The sequence below is a fragment of the Trachinotus anak genome, unplaced genomic scaffold (assembly GCF_046630095.1).
Source record: "Trachinotus anak isolate AG129_WGS33_773 ecotype Australia unplaced genomic scaffold, CSIRO_AGI_Tana_v1 ptg000007l, whole genome shotgun sequence".
NCBI classification, from domain to species: domain Eukaryota; kingdom Metazoa; phylum Chordata; class Actinopteri; order Carangiformes; family Carangidae; genus Trachinotus; species Trachinotus anak.
The window spans coordinates 13,242,285-13,270,244 of NW_027273858.1; the positions used below are offsets into that span (position 1 = coordinate 13,242,285).

The following is a 27,960-nucleotide window of genomic DNA, read 5'->3' on the forward strand; positions in this document are numbered from 1 at the left end:
CATGAGTTTTTGTCTTGCAACACTAAAGGTTATGAACTGAATTTAACGGAAGGTAAAAACCGAAAGGAACAGGAGGAACCATTACTAGAATAAGAGGTACACAGACCCCATAGAGTCCCACCATTGATGTGCAGTGACTCTAGAATCCACTTTCAAACTACATCCTTGGGCTGGTGGGATAAGTTGCAATTGACATTTTGTGCTGGACTTCAGAAACAAACCTGGCTTTCATGCTGCTGTTTGAACACTGGGGAAATCATTCGCAAAGGTCACTGAGCCCATTTCCTTTCTTTCCTCACCATGCATCTAAAGACCTGTAACAGCCCCTTTCAACTGCACTTCAGTTACTGGCAGACATATTCAAATTACTATATAGGAAGTGAGAGAAGGTGTAGGTAACCAAAGAGCACATAGGACATGAGACAGCATTTTTTTATTACAGCCATTCCTTGTTTTGCCACTGTTGCTGTAACATACATTATACAAGTTTCATATATCCATCCATCCATTAGCTATACTGCTTATCCGTTGAAAGTCATGGGGTTCTGGATCCAATCCCACCTTCATATAGAAGACTAAATATACAATGCTGAACACTTTTATTTTCATGAAATAAAATCCCTTTTAACAGAGCACAAGAGTCCCCGACAGACCTTTTTCAAGTGTCCTTTGGCATTTTAAAACGTAGGACTACTACATGTCTCTGAAGTCCTTCATTCCCATCCCACAGGTGATCCACAGAGAAAGTACCCCTCTGCTCCACAAAAGTCTCAAACAGGTGCAGTCCACCACCGACACCAAAGTAGTGGGATTTGGTGGCGAGGTAGACCAGTCCATCTGGTGCCAGCAGTTTGTGGAGGGTATCATGGAGAGCAGGGTAGTAAGCCGTGTTGTAGATAGTCTCTGAGGTGAGTATAATATCATATTTGGGTTGTTGGCCCGTCTTCTGAACCAAAGCAGGAAATGTGCTCCAGTCACCAGAGAAGAAACGACACTTAGCTAGTAATGGGTGCTGGGAGAGGTCTACGGCGCTTTTCTTTGGAGATGGGCTGCCATCTTTTACCCCTTCTTTCTCTTTCAACTTGTTTTTACAACCATCTTCCTCTTGTATTTTTCCTTTGCCCCTCCTTTCTTTGTCATCTTCAGTCTCTATGTCATCATCCTCTTGGCAGTTTAGTATTACATTTGGCACTGTGAGCTGTTCAATAACTGTACTGTTATAATCTTGAAAGTGGATATGTCTGGCTCCTCTCTTCAGAGCCAATATCCCCAACAGCCCCGCACCGCAGCCCAAATCTAAAACTGCCTTCCCCCCAAAGGTCTCTCCGTCTTTCTCAATGAGCTCCAGAAGGTCGTAAGTGCACTCCCACACCTTCAGCCCTCCCTCATACACGCCAGGGATGAGATCAGACCTCTGCTCCACAGTGCGAGAGAGAATTTTCTCACCGTCCTCTCTTTCTGAGGCCGTCTTCTCAAAAACGGTCTCGTTGAGGAAGTGGAGAGTGGGAAGAGTTCCAATGGTCACTGTTTCAGAGACAGCATCCATAAGGAGGAACTGTGGGTCAGACGGTGGATGGTGCTCTTGGGCCTCCTTTACTGGCTCTGCTGGTTTGGTATCCTCCTGTTTCTGGAAAACACAAAACAGCATGCATGGTTAGGGAACAAATGCTTTCCTTCAGCTATGTATGTGTCTGACAGCTCTGTGACAGAGCTACAAAGGAGCTACATAGACATCACATGTTACAAGTTGACAGTATCATTGCTTAAAGCACATCTGAGGATAAAGATATAAATCAGCAATATAGTCTGACCACTGGTAGCATTTTAAAATTTAAATGATCATGGTGCCTTTGGGTCATCACAGGAACTTACTCAAGAAATGTAGATGTCATAAATATGCTTTATTGTGTGCTGTAAGCATTTTGGTAAAAAACGAAATGTTCATGTTTTACACAATATTTTTATATAATATATTTTGTACTAATACACTAATACACTCTTAACTTGAAATTCTTACTAACCAATACAACTGGTAGTCATCTTGTTTTCGGAGGCTTTGATAACTACACTGACAGTGGGTTAAAATGGGTTCCCAGCTCTGACTTTCAGTTACTGAGACATCTGCTGATGAAGTGAATGATGTCAGGTCAAATGAAATATAACTGTTAATTGGCTTGCAGTACTGCTACAGACAATCTACCTTATTCTGTTTGATTCTATGCGTATTTAGTAGTTACTAAATGCTCTCATATCTCTATAATACTCATAGTAATGACTAGTTGATTAGCTGATGAACTTAGACAGCAGGCTGTTACAAATCACCCCTGCCATCACGCCCTCCATAGCACAACAGCATAGATAAAAATGCCAAGTTTGTCGCAGGTCTCTGAACTTTGCGGTCAGGCATAACAATAACAACCCATGAGAATGGACTTGTATGATTTCCACAATGACTCTTTATTGACATACCACGGCTCTGTGACATTAACCCTCTAAGGCAAAGAGACTGTCAACCTACACGCTCTAGTGGTTCCATAGTTAGCAAAACAATTTTCATGGTTGATTGACTGATGGAGTTACTCACACAATGGAAATTACTCAATGAAATGATCTGCATATATGAGTAAAGAGTGTGCGTATGTGTGATTCTCCGGTTTTCCTGCGTGCTCCATTTAAGAGGCAACCCAAAATAATTTAACTTTTTCTGCATCTACTGAAAGAGAAGACTCTTTTCTGTCCTTTGACTAATTCTAAACTCTAGTCTAGAAAATGAAATATCTGAAAAGATACATTATTCATCATTATTTTGGGTAAATACCACATTTAATCATGTAAAATTAAAATCCAGAAACCCTTTCAAGCTTACTTTATTAATGAGTTATGGAATTATTTTTCTTTCTTATGGGTGTTTTCACCTACACACCAGCCAGTCTAGAAACAGTTATCAGGTCATTTATCAGTTGACTATATTGTTTTTCTTTCTTTCTTTATTTTGTTCTTTTTTGTCATCTCTCGCCTTTTTTTAATTTTATTTTTCACATTATGTAGAATATAAATAGGATTAAAACCACTTGAATGAAAGCTTATGCACTTAGTGGAATAATGAAATAATAATAATTAATAATGATGATAATAATAAAATAAACAATTGTATTTAATAAATAAGACTATGAACCCCTGAGTTAAGATTTTTTTGGTCTTTCTCCAAGGTCAAGAATTTTCACATGCAATTATTTATGTATAATCTCATTAATTTGCTGCATTTGTTTTGACGCTATCCTTAGCTTTCTGGTTGTCCCGAGCTGGATCTCCTGCATTGTGATAGATAGATAGATAGATAGATAGATAGATAGATAGATAAAAAATAAGACTGTTACTAAAATAAAAGGCAGGCCTAAGCCTTTAAAGGCGTACCAAAGGGTCTTCTTTCCCTCACAGTCAATCCCCACCTCATGAAGTTATGCACGCCTATGCATGCGCATATTGTTTCTTTAATTAATACGGACGCATGTTAGCAGAAGTCTCAGGTCTGAGGAAGCTAGAGTCTGACAGCTCTTAGTACTTAGAGTAACTGAACCTAAAATAAACTATCAGTGAAGTAACATTACTCACAGATGCAGCAGCATTGTCTTTTTTTACGTTTTGCGGTCCATTTCCATCCACATCGTCCGGGTTTATTGTTTGTGCTGGGACGTCGAAGTTAAAACAAAATGACATGGTGAGCAGCAACACCGCACACACTTAACAAGGGGTTGGAAAAGTTAGTATCGCCGTCTACAATAGCGTCCACATGGCAAACACACCGGCGTGCAAGTGTAGCTTAGCACAGCCGCTGCAGGTAAGAACATCAAATCCCACAATTCCAAGGATCACCGCCGCCAATTCCCGGATTATTAAATTTCTGTCAATTAATTAAAGTAACCGGTACAAGTCTGTTTACGTGAGAATACGTTACATATAAGACTGGAAACGTGGGCATATGCATTTAAATTTCTGAAATGTTGTAATTCCTGACTCCGAGTACCATGATGCCTTTCGCCGCCCCTCTGGCGCAAGCGCAATAATTCCGGATCAGGATTCAGATCTGCTAACTGTCAGAGAAGATCCCCGTTCCTGCTGCTTATTATTTGGCAATAATCCCGTTTTTGCCTTCCTTTTGAAAATGTCGACGGGAGGGCTGCTTTCGGCAGTGTTCATGCTTTTATAGAACAGTGAGTATTCCCCAAAATAAATCTTAAATGTTATTTATCAGAATATGAGCCGCAGCACACAGCCTTCTGAGTAGGAAAACACTGTATGTCACCCAAACAAAAGGGATTTGGGAGCGTTTGGATTCAGTGAGACTATTCAGAGCGCTGTGATTTATGGACATTTTAATTGTTAGGTCTTTTAATGAGGCGACAGCTAGCTAAATGTGTTGTGCTGGTCTTTCAATAACACATCAGTGTCTGGTGAAGTGAAGCTGAATGGTCCTGCTCACAAAAGTCACCTCCACTCCAGACCACTGCCCCTTAAAACCTGAGGTGGCTGCTAACCAGAACCTCCACCCAGGCTCCACCCTGCCAGGAATGCAGCAGAGCAAGATTGTTGTGTCTTTCTCGACTTTTTGTCTATGTCAGTCACCTGTGAGCTAGCCCTTTCTCCACACTCCTGTGCATTTCTAGTTCATACACCAGCGAATGCCCAGGCCTCTTCATCTATTTCTGTAAGTTGTAGAAGTACCTGATGAAGTTTAAGTGTCAGCTGGCTCAGACTGATATTGGGAATTATATAATCAACTTAACAGGCAAAAAATCCAAGTTGACAGGCTCTGAAATACAGCATATGGTAAGTTTGATATAATACACTGGATTACGTGTGAGAGGATTAGTCAGTCGGAAGTTGTTTTTCAAGCTAAAATGCCAAACACTGTCTGTTGACAGCTATCCATTTATAAGGATGTGCTGCCTTTCTGTGTCTTGTGATAGTAAATTAAATATTTATCCTTTGGTTTTGGATTTTTTTCTGATTAAGTGATAACAGTTAATTGCAGACCTACTCTGCATTGTTAGTTGGCATTGCTTGTCCCCTTTGTTGTAGATGGATGTATTATGCATGCAATTAGTTTGATAATTTATCAAAACAAGGCAACATTTTTTAAGCTGCATGTCTGTCAACCTGGCATACGGCTGCGAGAGTCTACTATTTATTGTTTATTTATTTCCCTTGCAGGTGTGTTCATGTTACAGATGCAGGATGCGGTGGTGTCCCAGCTCTATGTTCCACCTGCTGTGCTGTGTCTGGTCACGGTCATGGACCAGGAGAGGAAGGAACAGGCTGCCTCTGTGGATTAGGGAAATATGGGCTTACATGAGACTGCTGGTGCAGTCACTTTACTTTAACACCCTCACTGACTCAGATGTGGTTTTCGACTCAGTCTTTGAACCAGTGTTTTGGACTGTGGACTATGTGACCCGCTGGTTTGGCACGGTGAGTATGTGTTTGTCTGTGTGCTCATCTAATTAACAAGGAGTTTTTAAGTTTTTCTCTGAACAAAGCTCTCTATGGGTATCCACTGTCTTTGTCCGGAAGGTGTTTGTGTGTCTGGTGGTGATACTGACCAGCTCCATTGTGGTGATAGCCTATGTGGTCCTACTGCCTCTGGTCCTCAACACTTACTCCCCTGTGTGGATTGCTTGGCATGTGTGTTATGGACACTGGAACCTCATCATGATCGCTTTCCATTACTACAAAGCCGCTAAGACCTCCCCCGGGTGTCCCCCGACAGTAAGATATCAACTCCACTTTTCCGCAGTGCAAAAATAATAAAACTAACCTGGGTTTGCATTAAACTTACACTTTGTTATGCAATAAAAACTGTCTTCTTTCAAATAGGAAAAAAATGACACTCCATTTGTGGCAGTCTGCAAAAAATGCATCATGGCCAAACCAGCAAGAACACACCACTGTGGTATCTGTAACAGGTGACTCACTGTCATTTTTCTTCTGTTCTGTCTTTCCTTTAATTGGTGAGTGTTTTTCCTTGAAGTATGGTTTATTGTCGTTTTGCCACCTATCATTTTTGGACCATTTACGTTTTATTTTACCACCTAAGCTAAATTGTTGGAGAAAGGTCTGGGGGTGGGCTCCATGTAAATTTAAAGTACCATAGCCTCCTGTTAAGCGAGGAAAAACCTTGCTGAATTGTCTATATAAGCATCTGACTAAATATTCTCTTTTTCTTTTGCAGATGCATTCTCAAAATGGACCATCATTGTCGTATCCTTTGTGCTAACATTATTTTTGTAGTAGTATCAGAGATCATATTATGTGACGAAATGAAGAGATGGTCGTTTACCTTAATGTCAGCGTCTCAGCGTGGTTGAATAACTGTGTGGGCCATTTGAACCACCGTTACTTCTTTTCCTTCTGTCTCTTCATGACCTTGGGCTGTGTCTACTGTAGCATCAGCGGCAGAAACCTGTTTCTAGATGCATACAATGCTCTTGAGGTGAGATGCTCCGACTTAACACTACGTTGATAGACTGCAGTTACCTGTAGGCCTGCTTGGCTTAGGTTTTTTCTGTTACCTTTCCTCCATGTTTGGTGTCTTCCTCTGAGGGGCTTAACTGTTCCTTACTGACACTGGCTTGTTTCTGTTTTTAACGCTCTGGTTTGTGTACGCGGGCTATTCCATTAGCGCTTTAAGCATTTGGATATGGAAAAGCCAGGGGAACCGGTAACAGGGATGGCACTTCTTATAGGGCTTCTACCCCCTGGCCAGGTACAGTCTCAACATACTCACTGAATAGCATAATCAATCTTCTCTTGTTTATCTATTAGTTTTGTAATACACTCTCTTTTCATTTTTGTCAAGACCAACTATCAGACACCTGCACCACCGTACACCTTTAAGGATAAGATGATTCATAAGAGCATCATCTATATGTGGGTGCTTACCAGGTAAAGCAAATTTGAAATTTGTTTAATAGTTTGTTTTGTTGACGTAGATCAAAGTATAATTATATAATAATTATATAATAAGTATAATAATTATTTCATACTGACCCATGTAAATCACATACTGTTAACTGTCAGTATTTCAAGTAGGACTGGGACACGGTTGTTGTCTTTAATTACCTTGGCAGTGGATCAAATGAAGTGTGTTCTCATCTCTCAGCACAGTGGGAGTGGCACTGGGTGCACTAACCATTTGGCACGCAGTTCTCATATCCAGAGGAGAGACCAGCATAGAAAGACACATTAACAGTAAAGAAAGAAAGCGAATGGCAAAATGGGGAAAGGTGAGCATGTTAGAAAATTTCATGTTAAAATAATTCAGGTTGTGATAAACTGAGTGGTATTCTTATGATGAGCCACAAACCCTTTACATTTAAATATAATATAAAATTTGTTCATTTTGGTTTAAGTGGTAGAGACCTATAATGGGCTTTTAATGACCTCTTTCCTTTTCTTGAACTGTCAGGTATACAGAAACCCCTTCAACTATGGCAGGCTGAATAACTGGAAAATCTTCCTTGGCGTGGAGAAGAGAAGGTGTGTTTTTCTGATGTTTGTCGAGATTTTCTGTTAAGGTTGCCATTTATCTTCTATGACTAACATAGCATTGTACGTCTTGTCACCTCTGTTGATATTTATCGCTTTATCTTTTGTCTGTAGTCACTGGGTGACGCGTGTTCTCCTTCCCTCTGGACATGCCCCATATGGTGATGGGTTGACGTGGGACATCTTCCCAGTTAAAAAGGACTTGATACCTGTATGACAGACTCAACCTAGGCATCCTTGTAGCCTACTCTTTTCTGTGTCCAACCTCCTCTGGTCATTTGAACTGGTTGGCGTAAAGGATCCTTGCATAATGGCTTCATACAACTGAAGAACTGGGATTGTGTCAACCTCCAATACCTCAAAAACTTGCTGTGGCATTGCTCATGGTTTGATGGTCTACATTTTTCAGTAGTGAAAAGGCAGTGTGTCACTGATGGGTTGTTCTCTACTGGGTTTTACTCACAAACTGGTCTTACTTGACTATGAGCATTATGCTATTGATGGTTTTGCTATTTTTACAAACCACAAGTACTGACTGACATATCATTGGACTAAAGGACCTGTAAAATAATATTTTCTTTTTTGAAACAGACTATCTCTGCTTGTTCTGTCCAAGCTGACAATTGTCTAAAAAAACTAAACCAAATGGAAAAAAAAAATGCCAAAAAGCTTTGGGACAAAATGGTTCATCTCAACAACCCCACCTCCCCATACCATTTGCACTCTCCAGTCCAATATTATCATTTGATTTGAACTTTCAAGGAAAACTGCATTACCATGATAATGTGTTATTTATCTGTATTTTGTATCTGATAAGTTAATAAATCTTTATAACTTACTTTATTTAAATAAATGTACACTGTCAGTATTTATTTATTACTACAGAGCCAAATTGTTATTACACATGCACAGATTTTGTTTTTGTACAAGTTAAAAAGATACATCTTTAAGGTATGCATCTGTGCCTGTATATCTGGATTAAATGTTTTGCTCCCAAATCACTTTATTATATACTGAGCAGAAAAACTGCAGCTCCAGTATTATGTCACAGTGTCACTTACGCAGATAGACCTTGACGCATGTAGCTAATAGAGAAGCATGAACTGAGATGCATGCCAGATTTAATCTGCAAAAATTTACAACTCAAATAAGCAGACACAACAGTGGAGATGCACACACGCTAAAGCAAATGAGAGATATGAAAGATTTTATTCTAAATGACGTATTGGTCATTTGACTGAATCTTGCTGACAGGAAATGATGTGTTGGTTGAGGATGTTCTTGAGAGTAATGAGATAAGTATTTGATAAACTGGCAGTTAGAGAATGGGTCAGTTAAGATAGGAATGTGAAAGACAGGTTGTCAGATAAAGAGAGAAGAGATTAAGGGGTGATAACAGATTTCAGCCTGATTCCAACCCTCTACCCTGACAGTGCTCATCACACCCGCCCACACTGTCTGAAACAGACCACACACACACACACACACACCTGTCAATGTTCAATCTTCCAGCAGATGTCGGTATTGGTCAGAAATGGATAAGGATAACTGATAATAATGGAGTATGGTGCAAATGTGTCCATACCTTCATTATGTGCTCTTATTCCAAGTTTATAGGTTCCTATACACACACACTCTTGAACAAATTCAGTATTTTCATTTTGGCATGTGTTCCTGACCTTTCCTCATTTTTATTTTAACTATAAATTTCTTATTTTTATCCATTAGGATGCTTGGCTTTAAGAGGAATAATCAAATATTCCACCACACACACACACACACACACTTCAGGATGATATGTGATTTTGCTCTGGAGTTGGTCCAAAAGCAAGGACAACCCATCCTTACCAGGCACCTCAACAGAATTTTTGTGCCAAGATTAAATCAGGAAGGATTAACTTGTTCCCACAAAAAGATACAACAGGATGTAGTATAAATTTAAACTTGATAGTACATTTTATTTACATATTAAAATACACTTGTTTGAGCTGACATATTTGTAGTTTGCAGTAAATCAGGCTGGTTCCACACAGTTTTATTTCAAAATAAATACTGACATTATATTACTCAAGTTTTGCTCAATATTTGGATTTTGAGGAAGAAACACCAGCAACAGCTGATTTCTGAAACAGGTGTAGGCCTATTTTAATAAACGTTTTACTTTTTTATTGCAAATACCGGATTTTATGAAAAGGGATGAAGTGTAAATTACTTTTGCTCTGGAAAAACGTCAAGTGACCATAACAACAGCAAAAAAACCCAACAACTTCCGCATTACGTCTCAGACTAAAACCAATGTTAAGGAATGCAAACGTATATTGCAAAATACCCCCCCACATTAATTTTTTTAACCTTTTTTAAAACAAGTTTAGCGTAATGACTGGTGTTTTTTTTTGCCCGTTTTGCAAACTGAATGGTTAATTATTACAATCCGTACTATTATTGTGAAGGAGTCATTTGTCAGTTTCCGCTCTTATTCTGGTGAGATGACGAAAGACATAATTGGTCTCAGATGCGCATGCGTGCGGACTGACAGGGATTTAATTCTAGCTCAGTGCAACCGGATTGTTCGGGTGAGCTCCATTCATTATGGTTCGGGGGGGATAGGAACATTGATTGCAGTTTGTCTTTTATTTTGGAGAAGCTGTTGAGATTTCCTGGAGGCTCTGCAGGGCCCGGGAGTCCTGCACAGGCACAGTGTTTCCAGATTGTGTCTGTCAAGCTGCTGACTCGCACCTTTAGCTCATTGTCTCGTCTGGATCCAGTGAGAACTTCACTTGGACGCAAGTTCGGATGTGGCAAGCAAACTGCAGACGGATGCATAATTTAGCAGACTGGATTTCCGGTAGGCAAAATGAATCACTTTTTTTTTTTTTTTTTTTTTTAATACTGACATATCAAAAGGCCTGTGACTTGATGAGACAGCAAATCAATCAAATTCCATCGGAAATACATATATATTAAAGTACACATAACATAAATTGCAGCGCTGTATGGACACATTTAAAAATATATATATTTGTTAATGGGAATCAGAGCTAGTGTGGCATGAGGTTCAGACGCGTGTCCCCGTCAGCTGGCAGTACACGTGATATAAACATCGCGGCTGCTCTGACCTCACAGGAACAAGGACTGCTGAGCTGTCATCCCCTGATGATGCTTTCCATACGAGGCTCTTAACTTGACATCACCATTAACTGTTTGTTCATCACTTGCGCATCTGCATTGAGAAGCGTTTGTATTCGACTACATGGCGAACATGATACAGGCGGGCTGATGATTTTTCTCCATGTTGTGAAATGTAGGGACAGTGATGGGAGGCTGTGTGGGGAGGAGTAGGACGGATGGACAAGGGAGTGCCCGGAGCTCGACAAGGAGCAAAAAACGTGGAGGTGAGAATGTGGAAAAACACGCCAGACTGCAGCCACACGGTTATTACAATAACCACATATTTCAGTGAGTGCTTCAAGCTTGGGAGATGATGTCCTCACATCAGAAAGTGGGAATGAGACAGTTTCCATACATTTATTGTGCTATTAAAAAATCAAATGGAGTGGTGCTTCAGCTTGAGAGAGGTTACTAATAGTGTTGTAGGCCTGGCACTGTTATATTAAATTATTATTTTATTGAAGAGGAAATTGCTTCTGTGTCAGTGCATTAAAATGCAAGTGGTACACAGTAAACATCCTGTGCACATCAGATAATAATTTATCAGGATGCACTGTTAGAACTAGTACAACACAGCAACTTGTACAGGAGAGTGCAAAGGGAATATACAGTACTTATAGCGTCAGCCAGATAAGCAATAAGATGCAGCCTCAACAATTCAAGCATTAATAAAATGCAGGGTGATTCCCATCTACACCCCTGCTGCATGGACGCCTGTCTCACTCTGAAAGCTTACTGTCTCAGGTGTTAAATGTTTCAGGCGCCATGGCTTAGTCATGTGTCTAATCCGTGCTGAGGACCTGCGCTGATGAGGGCAATGTTTTATATAAACACTGTGCAGTCCATTGCCTGTGAAAGAGCGGCTGTGGGCTCCGCTGGATTGTCATGCATTATGTATTGAGCAGCAGCCAGTAGCAGGGGCCGGCACGGAGAATTTTCACATCGGGGTTTGACCTACTTGGTGCATGGCTGACCTTGTGTCGACCTGCTGCAAAATATATTTACATGCAGAAAGAGATAATATACCCGCAAGACAGACATGACCTCTCAGATCATGTTTCTTGTCCCAGCCCTTGTACTTACACACAAGGCATCTTTAATGAGCTGAAATAGTTGTGGGAGGGCAGCATCCGAAAGACATGTTTGCATTTACTCATATAAATAGCAGGAAAACTATCACCTGTTGGGGGCAGTTCACAGAACTACCGTGGTTTCTCCGTCACACAGACTGTAACAGTCTGACAAGGGTTTATTGTCTGTTAATAGGTTTAGCATGTTGCCTTTGGGTATTTCTATCCTGTCTCTAAATAGAGCTGATAGGATTAGGCCTCTTGTGCAAAGTCTTCTGGCGAGGACACTCATCTTACTCTCGTCATATATTGCACGTCTTTCCATGAACTGATCCTATGGTATTTTTGGCTTTTGGAGTGTTTGTTATTAGAGGGGATATAAGTGGAGGGAGTGTGGTCATTTTTAAGCAACTGGGGAAGTTACACGACGGTTAACGAAGCTCTGAATCTGAATCTGCACATCGTGGTAAACAAGATCAGGTGGTTGTCCCGTCAATTGTGCAGCGTGTTGCGGCAGACTGGTTGGACACAGCAGAGCTAGCTTCTTCCTCAGGGTCAGTCTCTGTAGCTCATTATTGAGAACTTTTGATGTACTGTAGTTTGACTCGCATCAAACCTCAGAGGAAGAACAGCTATGGGAGTGCCGAACTCTAGGGAATACAACTACTATCACGCTCCAAACACACCCTTCAGGATTTTGCTGAAAAGTAAGTATAGATTTTTTTGTCTAGGCTGAAAAAGAAGCTTTCATGTTTTCTGTTTGTGCAGCTCACTTTGTTGTGTCATAACTTGCCTCAGAGGGTTTTGTGTAGAGGTCAAGATTGTGCTGTTGATGTTGTTGTTTGTTGTCCTTAGGTTGACAGGTGATCCACAAGAAAACCTTTTATTAATAATTTGCAGTTAATGGCTGTACATGAAATAACACAACAAATGAAATGAAGCAACGAGAAGGAAAATGGCTAAAAATACAAGAAAACAAACATTATAATTGACCATTTCCACAGTGCTGCCTTTTGCTGAGATGTACACTTTCATAGCGACTGGCATCTCTTTGATGGATTAGAAGAGTTTCGAAGTTTAGAAATTTTGTTAGGGTTGCAAAGCTGATGTGATTGGATTAACTGTTTCCTAGCTTTGATGTTGATGTTTCTGAGTTTGTGTATTTTCCAGTATTATGTGTAGAACACAGTGCATTGCAGTACACTGAACTATTACATGCACTAGTGGTAGCTTTTAAAATAGAAACGGTGCAGAGGTAATAACAGCCCAAAAATATCACTTTCATTTACATAACAGGAACTCTTCTGTTGTGGTAGCGGTTTAATAGGTAGTTTTTCCATTCACCAAGAGTTTGAAGGGAAAAATCTTGATCCACTGGCTTCAATTGAAATTGCTAAGCTTATATTCCAGGTATCTTGGCTTAGAGCTGAGGTCACACCGGAGTTGATCTCTCTGTGCGCTCACACTCCACTGTACACAAACAGTCTGGCTCACTGACTTACGACAGCAGGAGGTGGATAAAACATTCTCTATACAATGCAGGTTTTCATCACTGATTACAACAGCCTCATTCTCGCAAACACAAAACCAAACCAAAAAGGTACCTATGTTATGTGACGCTATGTACAACTGGGGGAAAGGTGTGTAATGTGGAGCTGTGACCTATGTTCATTCTTTCAAACCTCCTTCCTTAAAAACATCCAACCTAACACTCTCCTAAAAATAGATTTTGTCCTTTAAGGATCTTTTTTACATTTTTTTATTTTTATCCGTAGCTGTTGTGAGGATACCTTTCAATTAATTTGTCATCACAACAGATCTGTGCAGCTCGGAATTATCTCAGCGTACCTTCCTGTCTCACGTCAGTCAGGTTGCTCATTAGGATTCCAGACAACCATAACATCTGCATTTGTTTGGCTGGCTTGTTAGTGCGCTCCTTTGCAACCTTGCAGATGCTTTTTCACAATAACAAAAACAGACATGAACTCTAAAGAGCCATGTTTGTGCAAGAGAAATATCACGAATAGACTGTTCATTAGCATAGCAATGTTACAGACACCGGATCAAAGGAATACAGCTTATAATTTTTAATAGCAGTTACTGTCTACAGATTTCTGCTGTATTGTAATTATGGCTTTGGAAGTTTTGGATATTGATATTGAAACTAGGTCTTAACTAAACTAGGCATTAAAATTGAATTAGAAAAAGTGGAGTACACTACACCAAATCCAAACATCATGATGTCACATTTAACATTAAATGGTGGCCTGCACTGTCAGTGCTATAGAAGATCATGTAATGTATATTGTGTGATGGGAATGACACCTAATACCCAAGTCAGTAAGAGAAACTATTGTATTGTTATATTGCATTATCCATCAGATAGGAACATATATACTGTGTTTGACAGAAGTAAGGCCAATGTTTGTAGAAATTCTACAGTTTGAAAATGGGATGACGTAATAAATTATGTGTAGTGGATTTGTGTTTGTATTTTTGTGTGCTCGCTGTGGTAGACTTGAGTGTGTTTTGGCCTTTCATTGGCCAAAGGGTGCTCATCTCTCCAACCAATGCCTTATGGGACAGGGGCAGATAAATCCTGTTATGTGGAACCTGATTACTGCCCATAATCCACTGCTGTGTGCTTGTGTGTGTGAGTGCATGTCAGTGCAGATGTATGCGTTACTAGCCACTGCAGTAATCCACAGCACTATAAATAATCACTTTGATTCTCCTCCGTCTCTGAGTCAAATTCACTTTCTTGGTATATCGGTAGAGAGGATACCAGCATGGAAACCTCTGCACTAGGTGTATAAATTTACTTTGTTTATGTGTGGTTGGAGCAGTTGCGTGCATAGTAGTAATTGGCTTTACGTAGCCCATGTAGCAAATGAATAAGTGTTGAATATCACAGATGCAGGGGGGCGCACACATTGGCCAGATGAGCCTCACTTTATTTACAGTCAGCCAAAAACGGTTAAGTTCATTTGACATGCTCCATCATCAGCTTTACACAACTCTGCTTGAAGTAATATATTATTAATAGATTAAAATCAAATGATATTTAAATCAAATATTTACTATTTTCTTAACGTTCTAACGCTTACCAAGTGGCAAAGAGCTCAGCTGTTTTTACAGCAGTTGTGACCTGAGCTAACCCATTAACCACCTACATTCTAAGCAGGTTTCCAAGAGCTTCACCAGATACCAGATACCTGGTTTTACTGCCCTATAATCCCTTTTAGCAGTTTTAGCTGCGGCCATTATGCCATTAGGATAAACTAGCTGCAAAATGTTACTGCAAATGTGGCACCATTTGAAAAGTAAAAGTTGCTGTGCATAAATGCCCAGCAGTGCATAGTCCTGATTATACTGGCCTACAGTCTTTAGATTCGGCTTTTATATCAGATTGAACACTGCCTTCTTTTTTTTTTTCTTTTTTCAAGGACGTAATGAGCCCCTCAAGAAGGAGCGTCCAAAATGGAAGAGTGAATACCCGATGACAGAAGGCCAGCTGAGGAGTAAGAGGGATGAGTTTTGGGATACGGCTCCAGCCTTTGATGGACGGAAAGAGATCTGGGACGCACTCAGAGCAGCAGCCCTGGCTGCAGAGTGCAATGACCTGGAGCTAGCACAGGCTATAGTGGATGGAGCCTGCATTACTCTGCCACATGGTATGAAACCACCCACAGGCACATGAACACACATGCACACACACACACACAGGCGCCCTCTCAAAAATGGAAATGTTTTTCATCCAGCTATCAATTGTAAGCTGTAAATGTCCTGGAACTTCCAGCACAAATGCATAACTCACTGTAATAATTCTCCAAATGTCAAAGGACAGTTTGCAGAATCCCATGCATCAGTTGTTCAGAGATTACTGCTGTAATGGTTACATAATAGTCGCAGTGCTGCGTGACCACTGTGAATGGATTGGTGCACACAAAGCCATGACAGTTAGGTGGAAAAACACTCTGTTCATGCACATTTATATACTCACACGCTGATTTGATTTTAGCCGCTCAACTAGCTCAAGAATGCAAGTGTGATGTATGTAAATAAAGTGCAAATGTGATGGCCTCATACTTCCCCCTGTAGACAATGGTTGGGTGCAGAGAAAGGGTTTATGTAATAAGGCTGAAGTTAGTTGCTGTCATTGATAGAAAGGCTTTTGGAAACTTGTTTCTAATGTAGGTCATTCCTCCCTCTGCAGGCTCTCTGACGGAGAGTTATGACGAACTGGGAAACCGCTACCAGCTCCCAGCGTACACTTTAGCCCCGCCTGTCAACCTCATCACTGAAACATCCACTGAGAGCAAAGTTTCTGAATCCACACAAAAACAAGCTCAGCCTCCTCCATGCAGACAAGAGTTCCAGCTGCGGGTGCGATTATCAACAGGTAAGAAACACCCAGTATGACCTATACTATATGAAATGGCATTTAAATTTAAAGAACTACATGTTATACAGTTTTACCCTTGCATGTGAAATATCATTGCATCTTATCTCATCTAGGCTGGAGACTAATATATAATTCATAGCTGTTCGGTGTCTCACAGCTTTCTCAGAAATCTGCGTCAACTCTATTTATGCCTTGTGATTTTCTTAGGAAAGGATGTGCGTCTGACAGCGAGCATGGCTGACTCTATCGCTGAGCTAAAGAAACAATTGGAGGAACAGGAAGACATCGATGTCATTCGCCAGAGGTGGTTCTTTTCTGGGAAGCTCCTGACTGACAAGACTCGTCTGCAAGACACCAAGATCCAGAAGGACTTTGTCGTCCAAGTGATCGTCAATGTGAACCCCTCAGTCATAACTAACTGAGGAATGAAACAGATGGCTATGAAGTGAAGAAGAGACAAAGGGTGTGCCAGAGAGGGCTGCAGGAATAGGAGTAGGGCTTGAAATCATTTTCCAGTTGGTACTGCTGTGGAATTTTGTGTACATTTTTATATAAGAAATTATTGCTTTTATATTGCTCCTTTTTGTATTTTTCCTTTTTCCAAATGAAGTAAGAATACTGAAAAGCACTGAAACACTTTAGATTAAAAGTAGAATCCTAAGATGCACATCCCAGTGTCTGTCTGTCAACTCACATCTCTGTTGTTGACATGGGTTCCCCTCCTTGTCACGTGTGTTTGTACTTGTACTTACTGATAAACTGAATAAGGTTCACCTGGGGATACAAATAATGCAGTCTTTCTCTCTCTCTCTCTCTTAAAAAAAAAGAAAAGATTTCTGTCATGCAATTTGGAACTTAAACAGAAAACTCCACAGAAAAAGAAAAATGTATATATCAGTTTTCATATGTGTTGTTTAGTGCACACTACATTTCCAAATCACAATTGTTTGTTCATATTGAAGAGACAGAATGTACCGAGGGCACATTCCTAAAAGGTAATAAGAGGTTATCAGTTTTGTTTTTTAATTTCATCACCCCAAACAAGATACTGTAGTTTTATGTACAATATGATGCTCCACTGTACTTCAATAACTTATCAATAAATATTGTAAAGTTAAAGTTGGTGTCTGCGTTTCTTATTCTGAGGTACCACAAGTCAGATAAATCTGGCTACTAACATCTCCACATGCCTCTAGAAATCTTTCAGATGAGACAACCTAAGCTGGAAAAATGCTGTCAAACCATCTGCTCATGATTGTATTATGGCCATAACTGGAGGGGCCTCAAGCAGAAATTGCAGTTTTAAGGGGTCAAAGGTCAATAGTCGAGTAGAGTGAATAAGCAGGAATTGTGTTATTCGAAATAATTATAGCTATAGTTATAGTATAATAGTTTCATAAAGTTAAACAGATGAATGGTAGTAAAAGAATGTGCATGTTTGACCCAAATCAAGATCCACTTATTTTTCAGGAGCTTTCAACTGTATCACAGTTAGTCGGTTGTCATGGCAACAGATATGCATCTCATCCATAGCACTTTTACCTTCTTACCTTGGAAATTGCAGTTTTTACACATCAGTCCCGACTCAAAGTCCACTACTGGCTTTTTTCCCGTAGCTTTCAGTCGCATCGCACAGTCTTCATCAACGAATAATGGCCGCACAGTTGTCATGGAGTTGGGGCTGTTGAGTTCAGCTCTTGTTGTGATGTTTTCTTGTTTTTTTTTTTTTTTTTTGTTTGTTTGTTTTTGTTATATTTATGTGTCCTGTGTACATCCATGTGTGGACAGCGGCCTCTACCGGGAAAACAACACCAGGCCCAGACACGTGAGAGCGCCCGTGACGTCACTAGGTCAGCGACAGAGTCAGCTGCAGCTGCACAGACAGTCGGGGTAACGTGATTATTTTCAACCCCGAAAATGGTGAAATCGGGGAAACTTCGATCTGGGACAGGGTCGAAACTCAAACGGTGGAAGAAAGGACACAGTAGCGACTCTAACCCGCAGACCAGCCGTTTTCGGCAGGCTGCTAAAAGCCGTTTCTTCAGCCAACCCACCGGTAAGCCTCCCATTACACGTGGGTCTTTGGCTAGTCTTTGGCTAGTGCTAACGTTAGCTAGCGTTAGCCATTTAACTTTTCACAGCCCAGGAAAAGTTAATATGTCGCGGCATTAAATGTATATTAGCAATGCCAGTGGAAAATGTAACTTTACAGCTTTCTATCTTTTCCCGTGAATCAGTTTAAATAAAAGAACAGTTTTTGGTTTTCAATAACTACGGTGTGTTTGTGTATGTGTGAGCCAAAGAGACACATTATCTACCCCTGTCTTTAAATGATTTCCGATGTCCTCCAGGTAACACCCTGAACTGAGCTGAAAGTGACAGTGATAGTATGCAATAACGAAGTATTTGGCCAATTTTAAGGACCAGGTCTCCTTAGTTAACTGGTAACATCTATAGTGATGCTCCTGTCAGTCCTGTGCTCAAGCCACATTCACCAATTCCATGTGTCTGTGGCTTATTGTCTTGAGCCTGATACTCAGCATTTTGCTTTCTAGTCTTCATATATTTTTAAATCTGATTTGGTGGAAGACAAAGCCAAGACCACACAGAAAGGCTCCATGTCCAAATATTTAACAGTCAGGACTGTCATTTACTGTCCCATGTCTGTCTTTCATGTTTCTCTGTTTATGTTCTTACTATATTTAACTTAAGCCAGAAGATACTAAGTTAAAATCATTGATTTGAGGATTGCTTCTCTTTGACTCACATTGAAGTCAGCTTAATGTAAAGGCATATGGCTTCCCTCCCCACACAGGAAAGAGTGATCTAACAGTTGATGCTCTAAAGCTACACAATGAGCTGCAGACAGGTCCACTGGAGGTCAATGCAGGCAGCCGTAAAGATGCCTTTATGGAAGAGGACCCAGACGAGGCGTTGTCAGAAAGAACCTCAGGCACCTTCCTCAGCGGCCTATCAGACTGCTCCAACCTGACCTTCAGAAAGGTGCAGCGCTTCTGGGAATCCAATTCAGCTGCTCACAAAGAGGTAGGAATTAAACAGAAGGTAGATCATTTATTCCACACACCTGGTTAACAAATTGTTTAATTAGATATTGTGAATTGTGGGCTGTGCGTAATGTTTGCAAACTCTTGTTTTGATGTAGTCAAATCACCCTTTTGCATTTGGAGCAAAAACAAAAAAACTCAGGGCAGCGCAGAAAAGTTGTTTGACATTTCCAGGAATTGATGCAAGGATGTCAAAACTACTAACAAACATATGATTGCAAATCCAGTGGATTTTGAGTGCTCCTGTAGCTGTAACACTGTCACCTCATGTGCCTCGCAGATCTGTGCAGTTTTGGCAGCTGTTACTGAGGTGATCCGTGGTCAAGGAGGAAAGGAGACTGAAACAGAGTACTTTGCCGCTTTGGTGAGTTCGGCCTTTGTTTTGTTTTTATTTGTTTTTTGTTGGGTATTTTTATTTTTTAATTTAATATGTTCACTAAGACATTAAATAACTTTTGGTGTGTTTGAGAAGTGTTAATGAGCCTAGGTGTTGTGCCTGAAAATGAAGCCTGTCTGTGTCTTTTTATAGATGACCACCCTGGAGGTTGTGGAATCAGCAGAGTCACAGGCTGCGGTGGCGTACCTCCTTAACCTCGTCATGAAACGGTTGGACTCGTACACATTCTTTCTCCAAAACAAAAACCCCCAGTCATGTCAAAGCTAATAAGATATGACTGCAAATGTTTTTTAATCTGATTGGTGTATTGCATTCTCTAGGGTTCCTGCTCCAGTGCTCATGTCTAAGTTCTCGGACACCACCAAGGCTCTGATGGATGTTATGTCTAAACAGGCCACATCTGACACCGCCTCGGCCCTTAGATGGGTGAGTAGATTTTGCTTTTGCGTTTGTGTTTGTTTGCTAAAAATGGCAGCAAAGATCGACTTTATTGAATCTGAATAACCAGGGATGTAACCTGAAACTAGTCTGAGTAGCAGGGCGGTATTTCTATATATATTTTTTGTACTTTTTGTATCTATAGATCCTGTCATGCCTGGCCACTTTGTTGAGGAAGCAGGATGCGTCTGTCTGGACTTATCCGTCCACTCTTCAGGCTTACCACGGCCTGCTCAGCTTCACAGTGCACAGCAAGCCTAAGGTCTGTCTCACCACCCTCAGAAGTCATACATGTTGAATTCAACGTTGAATGAGATGCTAAAATTAGAAAACTTTGTTCCATTTAATTTTATGTCCACTTTTCCTCTCAGGTCCGTAAAGCAGCACAGCAAGGTGTTTGCTCCATTCTTAGAGGTAGCGACTTCCTGTTTAAAGACAATGCACCAACCCATCATCCTGCTGCAGTGACCACAGCCAAGTTCTGCATCAAAGAAATGGAGCAGGCAGGAGGTAAAACAACATGGTCATTGACACTTAACTGATCCATCTGTGTAGCCTGAGTCTGTACTTATGTGTTCTTACTGTGAACAAATTGCAAGTTGTGGTATATATCTGTTTTTTACCCCACAGGCAGCAAAGAGGACACCACTACACTTCATGTGCTGGGTCTTCTAAAGGAGTTGATGGGGACGTTTCCTCTGGGAGCTGTCAAGTCCTGTTGTGAGACTCTGCTGCGAGTGATGACACTCAGCCATGTGGTGAGAACGCAGACACACTTATAGGTGCAGCCACATACCCTTTGTTCATCTTAACTGACACTCAAATGTAGTTTTTAATCAGCCCGCTGTGTTTCTGGCTGTAGCTGGTGACGGCGAGTGCCATGCAGGCCTTCCATAAGCTGTTTAGTGGGAAGCCGAACGCTTCGACCCTCTCGCCAGAACTCAACGCACAGATCATCACGGTGAGAGAATGAAAAACAAAACAAGTGCGCCAAATCTGTCGTGCAAAACGTGGTGTGAAAACTGTCATTTCTCCTCCCTAGGCTCTGTATGACTACCTGCCCAGCGAGAACGACCTGCAGCCTCTGCTGGCCTGGCTCGCTGTCATGGAGAAGGCACACATCCATTTGGCGGGGTAATAACCTGTTTCTCACAACAGCAACGTTTTTGTTTTGATCATGTAATTGCATATTTTCCAGGTAGATTAGTTATCAGTTTGTTGATCAGCAGTCTGTCTGTCTAGCTTGCAGAGCTCTCTGAGTCTGGGTCACCTCCCTCGCCTCTTCTCTGCTGCCATGTCCTGCCTGTTGTCACCTCACACACAGGTGGTTTCTGCAGCCACCAACACACTAAAGGTAAAGAAATAAACTTCAGGACACAGGTTGAAAGAGGTTTTCTGATTTGTTAAGGATTGCTCAACTGCAAGGACGCATCCCAGACATGGAAGTCTATAGATGATTATTTTATGCCTATGTTTTTCCTTCAGACTTTGTTGACCGAATGTGTTTCCCCGTGCTTGGATGAAATTGGCGTCATCACTGCCACAGCCTCTGCAGGAAATCCCTCTTATGTCTGCAAAATGTTTCGGTAAGTTCCTCAAGCTAGTCTCACTCTTCTGTTTGCTTGTAGACGCTATTTGTAAATGCTTATCATAATTGTGATTGTGTGTGTGTTCCAGTATCATAGAAGAAGGATTGTCTTATCGCTTCCATGCCTCCTGGCCATTTGTGCTGCAGATCCTGGGCTGCTTCTATCGGACTGCGGGAAAACAAGCTCACCCCATTATGACAAAGGTATAGTTGCAAAACGCTGTCGGATCACTTTGTGAGTAAAGAAAGGTGAAAGTTTGCCTGACTCATTGTGTTGTTGTGTCCTGGACAGTCCTTGCAGTCTCTGGCAGACCTGCGCTGCACTCCTCAGTTCCCCTTCAGTGGAGAGTTGGACCTGGCTGTAGGAGGAGCTGTGGAGAGCATGGGGCCTGAAGTTGTGCTCAGTGCTGTGCCTCTCAACATCACCGGCTACAAGTAAGGGTGCATAGACACACGAACACTGTGGAGCAGTCTTCTTGTCATTGTTGTTGTTTAACTAAGTGTTTTTTTTTTTTCATCAGTGATGACTTGGAGTTCCCACGAAGCTGGCTGGTCCCGGTCATACGGGATAATGTGAAAAATACTCACCTTGGTTTCTTCGCTTCTTATTTTCTCCCTCTGGCCTCTACACTCAAGCAGAGAGGTAAACCAAATGTGTGCAGTTCTTCTTGATGGCTGGGTCACTGGGAAGGTGGATTTTCTTTTCCTGATGACTCTTCTCTTGTGTTGCAGCTGAAGAGCTGGAGCAAGCAGGACAAAAACTGGAAGCCAAAGTCTACCAGACTTTACAGCTTCAGGTAGCTTAAAAAACTTGATGATCCACATAATCCTGAGTATAAAAAGCAAATGAGTCATGAAGATGTGTGATTTCAGATTTGGACCATGCTCCCTGGCTTCTGTACATGTCCCGTGGACCTGCTGACATCCTTCAAAGGCATGGCCCGCACACTTGGTATGGCTGTTAATGAAAGGCCAGACCTGAGGCTGATAGTGTGCCAGGCTCTGCGCACTATCATCAACAAGAGCTGCACCACAGGTAGGAGGACACACATGTTCACAGAGACAGACACAACATACAAAACTACTGCACCTACTTTTTTTTTTTTTTTTTTTTTTAAATCCAGCCATTGAAAAAGTTTTCTGCTTTATGTCTGCAGAAGAAGAAAAGGCAGAAGTTGGACGCTTCTCTAAGAACTTCCTGCCCATCCTCTTCAACGTGTACGGCCAGCAGCCTTCAGCTGGAGAGTCCGGCACCTACAGAATGGCGGTCCTGGACACCATCAAAGTCTACTTAACTGTCACCGAAACACAGGTCAGTGAAGTTTGCTGACATCCTGCTGCACAATGTTCTCATGTGGTTCAGTGATGAAGCTATTTATGTCTGCCTACATAATTTAACCTACACTTTAAGCCTTTACTGTGATACTCAGTAAACATAAACCACCTCAGTTTTGATCTGTCCAATCATAGGCCATATTTCTTGTGCTGGTGTATCACTAATCAAAACAATCATCCTCAGATGGTCTGCACTTTCCTGCAAAAGGCCACAGACCGACTGAGCAGCACAGACACCAATGAGTTCACACGGTACGAAATGAATACACATTAATTATATAGAACTATTTCTGCCTTGTAAGTTAGTTATTTTAGTATAGGATAAATATCAGTGCACTCACTCCTCTGGCTTCCTCTACCCCCCAGGCTGTCAATGATGGACCTTGTGGTTGCCATGGCTCCCTTTGTAGATGAAGTCACCATGACTAAAACCTTTGAGCTGATTAGGCCATATTTGGAGGTAAGGGTATAGATGCTGTGCTCAGTTCAAACCTGCTGAACTGGAGAATATTTATTGTCAACCTTGTGTTTGGTGGAACATTTGTTTTCAGACCAAAGAGCCGGGCATGCAGAAGAAGGCGTACCGCGTGCTGGAGGAGATGTGCGGAGGAGAGAGAGATGAGTGTCGATCATTTGTCGTGGCTAATCTGGAAACACTCAAAGCTGTGCTGCTCGAGACTCTGAAAAACGCGTCTTCACCAGCAAAGAGGGTGAGACCGCTGTGTAGAGAGAGAGAGAATAAACCCGCAGTAAATTGGAGTGTATGTCTTGATTTACAGTGCTGTCTGATTGACACTTTCTATTTGTGTTGTTTTTTTTTTGTTTTTTTTTTTTTCCTCCTCAGCCGAGACTGAAGTGTCTGAGCCACATCGTGAAAAGGCTCAGCGAAGAACACAAAATCTTTATCACTGCACTGCTGCCAGAGGTATACACACAAACAAGTGCTAGCAAACACCCAAACACAGAGCGTACTGGTGTGTATCAATGTCATGAGGCTGTTCTCTCTGTCAGGTGATCATATGTACAAAGGAGGTGTCTGTCGGTGCTCGTAAGACCGCCTACAATCTGCTGGTGGAAATAGGAAAGGCTTTTGTTCGCTTCTGTGGGAACACAAAAGGTAACACACTTCTCCTCCCGTAGTGTGTGTGTGTGTGTGTGTGTGTGTGTGTGTGGACACAAGTGGACTGTGAAGGTTTAAATACAAATGGAGCATCTGTCTCTGATCCAGATGCCATGGAGCAGTACCTGTTGACGGTGTATGCAGGACTCACGGGCTCCGTCACCATGATCACCTGTACAGTGTTGGCACTAACTCGATTAGTGTTTGAGTACAAAGGTAGGCCTGCTGACTCTCAGCTACTTCCCGCCAGTGTTTTAAAATGTTTATGTCTGTGGACTGGATTCAGCCCGGCGCCTTTTCTTCCCCAGACTCGATAGAGGTGAGCACCATGGAGCAGCTGCTGCACAACATTTGTCTGCTGCTGTCGTCCCGTACGAGGGAGATAGTCAAAGCAGCCTTAGGCTTCATCAAGGTTGTCCTCTTCATCATGGACCCCAAGACACTGGCTACACATGTCACCGTCATGGTATGCATTGTACACTCTGGATACTGAGAGTCCAGTATTAAAGATATTTGTGCCCTCATTTAACAGAGCTTTCACTCTTGTGTTCAGATGGAGGGCATCGGGAACATCAAGGATGATGTGAGGAGGCACTTCAGAACAAAACTGAAGAACATCTTCACTAAGTTCATCAGGAAGTTTGGGTACGTGTTGCTGGATTCAGCCAGCAGATTTTTTTTTGAAACTCTCATCCAGGTGTCAACTCTTATTATTTCACATGGTTAATCCCTCCCTTCCACAGCGTCAGTTAATCACTTTACTAAAACAAAGAATGAGCAAAATCTTTTTTTTTTAATTTTTATTAACTGGAATTGGTGCATAATCATGTTTTGAAAGTGCTTCTGTCTTTGGATGTGGATTTGTAATATACAGTATGAACAACAGATGGCTTTCAGGTGATACATTGTATTCTCACAAGAACTGACAGAATTGATTCATTTCTGAGCTGTTTTTGATTTGGATCCAATATTTCATCATAAGGGATGCATCTGTTGTCTCTTTGGTTTGAACAGTGTCAGTTTATTTGCTACCAGTTAACTGAAACAGACTTGCTGTAAACACAGCTGATGAAAGCGCAGTGGTGAGTTTATTAGAAGGAGATGTTAGCAGTAATAATGTTAGCAGACTTATCCTGTTCTGACATTGACAAAGGAGTGCTTTGTTCAGCAGTGGCACCAGCTGTTAGTGGAGAGTAACGCAGCTGACTCCACTCTTACTGTTGCGGAATAGATGTGAGAGCTGGGTCCACATATTCGCATTATTGTGTCATTCGTTTGTATCTGTATCATCCACATATATATCCAGACACTACTTGCATGCAGCCAGCTCTACACTGGTTATTTCGATGGTATTTAATAACACAGCTGCATTGCTTCTGTACGTTACAGTGTCATGTGTTTTTGTGCATGTGACTGATCACCTGCTGTGTTTCCAGTTTTGAGCTGGTGAAGAGCATGCTGCCTGCAGAACACCACAAGGTGCTCGTAAACATCCGCAAGGCTGAGGCTCGCACCAAGAGACGGAAGCAGGCCGCAGAGAAGCAGGACGACTCCGAGAGCGAAGAGGAGGAACCTAAAACAAAGGGTGAAAGGTTAGACCTCCACCCCGTGCACTTCAAGCCCTGCCCTCCCTCATACACTTACCCTTCTCCTGCCTAATAATGTTCTGTCCTGTCCTTTCAAGTATTGAGGACATCCTTGCGGAGTCAGACAGTGATTTGTCAGAGGATGAAGGAAAGGCTCAGAAGAAAGCAGGGAAACAGCAGAAAGGACAGAAAGGACGAGCCTGGCTCAAAGAAGGAGAGGAAGATGACCCGCTCAACTTCCTGGATCCCAAAGTTTCCCAGAGAGTGTTAGGTAACAGAGCCGCCGTACTTTTCCTTTTGATAGTCGCTGCCAGCTCGCATGTTGTTCTGTGGTTAGTGTTATGTTCTGTGGGGTTAATGCGGGTCTCTGCTGTTTCTCAGCCACCAACCCAGAGCTGAAGAAGAGCGCCAAGGTTGAGCATGGATTTAAAGTGACCTCAGACGGACGGCTGATCATTAAAGAAGACGAAGAGGAGGATGTAAAAGACAATGGTAAGTGAGCATTGCTTTATGTCCTGTACATTGCTTTGTGTCTGAGCAGGCTGTGACAATGACCGTTTACTATTCCCACAGATGAGGGAGAGATGAAAGATATTCTAGAGGAGGCTGGAGTCAAGAGTGTGAGTACTTACATATGTGACGCAGGAATTATGGCGTTCTCTTGTTGTAGAGATGTTTTTATTGCTGTTTTTTCATTTATCATGTCTATTTTTTCATCACCCTCAGAAAAAGTCACAGAAAAGGAAGTTCAAAGATGACAACTTTGATGAGGACATGGACATTGAACCTCAGTTAAAATATAAAGGTATGATTAGTACCAAGCTTACATGGTGAAAATTAATTATAGGTATGGATTTGGCTTTAGGTTAAGATCTGGGCAGTTTTACCAGAAAGCAAAGTGTTGTGCTGATTTCATGTTGATGCATGATTTTTTTTTTTAAGGGTTTTCACTGTTTTTTTTTCTTCACTCAGCCGGAGGCTCAGGTATCCACAGACCTCTTGGAGGTAGCCAAGACGTTGGAGCTGACTACAAGTCAAAGGTGAGTCTGACAGAAACACACACTGCAGGCATTGCTGGTTAGAAACTCTTAATTCTAATTGCCTGTTCATTCATCCTGCATCTGCCAGAAAGGAAAAGGAGATGTGAAACAAAAAGGAAAGCTCGATCCTTACGCTTACATCCCTCTGAAGAAGGCCCAGCTCAATCGCAGGTATGAGCTGCATGTCACTGTAGATTCCCATAAACGTCTCTGACAGGGAATGAATTTATATAAAAATGATAGACACTCACATGTTTTATTCTGTGTTCACAGGAAGCGCGCCAAACTCCAGGGCCAGTTCAAGGGCATGGTGAGAGGGGCTCAGAAGGGGGCGCTGTCTGGAAAGAAAATGCAGATGAAAAAGAGGAAAGCCTGAGGAGCATATCTTATATAACTCAATGGACTTTAAATGCGTTGTGTGTGATGGCGTGTTTATAAACACTTACTAAAATATGGACATACACCTCGGATGCGTGTGTGTGTCTGTGTGTGTCATTGAAGGTGAAACCGGTTTGTTTTTAAACTGTTATCAAAGCTCTAGAAATGCTCCAGTTGACATCATACAGCTTTCACCGCAGTCAGTAGTAAGTGTGTATGAGTGTGTGTGTGTGTGTGCGAGACAACAAACATGTTGATTGTGCTGTCCCTGCCTTGATGGAGTTGGACTGACCAAACGGAAAATCATTTGGCTGTCAAATAAACCACTCAAGTGTAATCCTTTGTGTTTGCCTCAGATGAATCTCTCACCTTTTGATGACAAAAACTATACATGTGTTGGAATATGTAGACAGACATTAAGACTGTTATGGAAGGAGTGATTCGTGCCTTTGTTATTGCATCATTTGGTCTCTTGGGGGCGCTGTAGACTGAATTAATAACAGTGACTAAGATGCTTTTTATTTGACTTTTAGATAGAAAAGTAAACCAAAAAAATTCCACTTTTCCATATCAGTAACCTGCAGTTATCTCCAGTTGCATTAAGAGATTTTCCTGAGACCCTGCCTTTGATGCAGCTCCTTCCAGACATTGAGGAAGAGGCTGTAGGGTATTGTGGTGGATGCTGAGTTAACATACCATAAGCCTTGTGTTATTCATTTCCTCATGAGTCATGAGGTGTCAGACTGTCCTGATCACACTCTTTTGTGTCTGAGTTCACTTTGTCTGTCATTGTTTCTGAGGAAAGGGAGTCTCGATATCTATGAC

At 41.6% G+C, this 27,960-nt stretch overlaps 4 protein-coding genes across 9 annotated transcripts; 3 read left to right on the forward strand and 1 right to left on the reverse strand.

The window, feature by feature from the left end:
- Positions 1-418: 418 nt before the first annotated feature.
- mettl18 (methyltransferase 18, RPL3 N3-histidine) lies at positions 419-17,879 on the reverse strand. 2 transcript variants are annotated; one of them, XM_071480712.1, is made up of 2 exons: positions 17,739-17,879; positions 419-1,627 (listed from the first exon to the last, which is right to left on the reverse strand). In XM_071480712.1, exon 2 carries the CDS (start codon positions 1,544-1,546, stop codon positions 659-661), a length of 888 nt encoding a protein of 295 aa, XP_071336813.1. In that variant the 5' UTR covers positions 1,547-1,627; positions 17,739-17,879; the 3' UTR covers positions 419-658. The 2 variants fall into 2 exon arrangements, with proteins under 2 accessions (XP_071336813.1, XP_071336812.1); XM_071480711.1 differs by lacking the exon at positions 17,739-17,879 and adding an exon at positions 3,613-4,035.
- Positions 4,066-8,398, forward strand: zdhhc16a (zinc finger DHHC-type palmitoyltransferase 16a). 3 transcript variants are annotated; one of them, XM_071480710.1, is made up of 11 exons: positions 4,066-4,211; positions 5,212-5,469; positions 5,572-5,766; positions 5,875-5,963; positions 6,230-6,258; positions 6,357-6,490; positions 6,680-6,763; positions 6,857-6,942; positions 7,160-7,283; positions 7,466-7,536; positions 7,660-8,398. In XM_071480710.1, the coding sequence occupies exons 2-11, from the start codon at positions 5,236-5,238 to the stop codon at positions 7,760-7,762; spliced, it is 1,149 nt and encodes a 382-aa protein (XP_071336811.1). In that variant the 5' UTR covers positions 4,066-4,211; positions 5,212-5,235; the 3' UTR covers positions 7,763-8,398. The 3 variants fall into 3 exon arrangements, with proteins under 3 accessions (XP_071336811.1, XP_071336810.1, XP_071336809.1); XM_071480708.1 differs by lacking the exon at positions 4,066-4,211 and adding an exon at positions 4,617-4,827 and having other exon boundaries at positions 7,660-7,900; XM_071480709.1 differs by lacking the exons at positions 4,066-4,211; positions 6,680-6,763 and adding an exon at positions 4,616-4,827 and having other exon boundaries at positions 7,660-7,900.
- On the forward strand, positions 10,029-17,307 carry ubtd1a (ubiquitin domain containing 1a). Of its 3 annotated transcripts, none has more exons than XM_071480713.1 (5): positions 10,029-10,390; positions 10,851-10,937; positions 15,230-15,457; positions 16,000-16,185; positions 16,396-17,307. In XM_071480713.1, the coding sequence occupies exons 1-5, from the start codon at positions 10,339-10,341 to the stop codon at positions 16,608-16,610; spliced, it is 768 nt and encodes a 255-aa protein (XP_071336814.1). In that variant the 5' UTR covers positions 10,029-10,338; the 3' UTR covers positions 16,611-17,307. The 3 variants fall into 3 exon arrangements, with proteins under 3 accessions (XP_071336814.1, XP_071336816.1, XP_071336817.1); XM_071480715.1 differs by lacking the exon at positions 10,029-10,390 and adding an exon at positions 10,652-10,744; XM_071480716.1 differs by lacking the exons at positions 10,029-10,390; positions 10,851-10,937 and adding an exon at positions 12,086-12,490.
- A 139-nt stretch (positions 17,880-18,018) lies between the features above and the next one.
- Positions 18,019-27,472, forward strand: rrp12 (ribosomal RNA processing 12 homolog). The gene is made up of 34 exons (XM_071480704.1): positions 18,019-18,244; positions 19,004-19,233; positions 19,534-19,617; positions 19,783-19,859; positions 19,971-20,076; positions 20,234-20,350; positions 20,460-20,598; positions 20,719-20,846; positions 20,951-21,049; positions 21,131-21,222; positions 21,331-21,442; positions 21,574-21,674; positions 21,766-21,880; positions 21,969-22,111; positions 22,198-22,319; positions 22,409-22,473; positions 22,550-22,712; positions 22,834-22,988; positions 23,196-23,263; positions 23,378-23,471; positions 23,563-23,721; positions 23,856-23,936; positions 24,023-24,128; positions 24,240-24,347; positions 24,440-24,597; positions 24,685-24,776; positions 25,568-25,723; positions 25,816-25,988; positions 26,099-26,209; positions 26,291-26,337; positions 26,444-26,522; positions 26,690-26,757; positions 26,846-26,928; positions 27,031-27,472. Exons 1-34 carry the CDS (start codon positions 18,106-18,108, stop codon positions 27,131-27,133), a joined length of 3,873 nt encoding a protein of 1,290 aa, XP_071336805.1. The 5' UTR covers positions 18,019-18,105; the 3' UTR covers positions 27,134-27,472.
- Positions 27,473-27,960: the final 488 nt, after the last annotated feature.

What these genes read in the sequence shown, in the direction of transcription:
- zdhhc16a (XM_071480708.1), top strand. Translation starts at nt 4,726, where the DNA reads ATGAAGTTTAAGTGTCAGCTGGCTCAGACTGATATTGGGAATTATATA. An exon ending in CCCCCGGGTGTCCCCCGACA is followed by an intron (nt 5,767 to 5,874) that starts GTAAGATATCAA and finishes TCTTTCAAATAG; the next exon opens with GAAAAAAATGACACTCCATT. An exon ending in CTTGGCGTGGAGAAGAGAAG is followed by an intron (nt 7,537 to 7,659) that starts GTGTGTTTTTCT and finishes TTTTGTCTGTAG; the next exon opens with TCACTGGGTGACGCGTGTTC.
- ubtd1a (XM_071480713.1), top strand. Translation starts at nt 10,339, where the DNA reads ATGTGGCAAGCAAACTGCAGACGGATGCATAATTTAGCAGACTGGATT. An exon ending in AAGGAGCAAAAAACGTGGAG is followed by an intron (nt 10,938 to 15,229) that starts GTGAGAATGTGG and finishes TCTTTTTTCAAG; the next exon opens with GACGTAATGAGCCCCTCAAG. An exon ending in GCGGGTGCGATTATCAACAG is followed by an intron (nt 16,186 to 16,395) that starts GTAAGAAACACC and finishes TGATTTTCTTAG; the next exon opens with GAAAGGATGTGCGTCTGACA.
- mettl18 (XM_071480711.1), bottom strand. Translation starts at nt 3,717, where the DNA reads ATGTCATTTTGTTTTAACTTCGACGTCCCAGCACAAACAATAAACCCG. An exon ending in AAGACAATGCTGCTGCATCT is followed by an intron (nt 1,628 to 3,612) that starts GTGAGTAATGTT and finishes TGTGTTTTCCAG; the next exon opens with AAACAGGAGGATACCAAACC.
- rrp12 (XM_071480704.1), top strand. Translation starts at nt 18,106, where the DNA reads ATGGTGAAATCGGGGAAACTTCGATCTGGGACAGGGTCGAAACTCAAA. An exon ending in CAACAAGAGCTGCACCACAG is followed by an intron (nt 22,713 to 22,833) that starts GTAGGAGGACAC and finishes TTATGTCTGCAG; the next exon opens with AAGAAGAAAAGGCAGAAGTT. An exon ending in CTTCTGTGGGAACACAAAAG is followed by an intron (nt 24,129 to 24,239) that starts GTAACACACTTC and finishes TCTCTGATCCAG; the next exon opens with ATGCCATGGAGCAGTACCTG.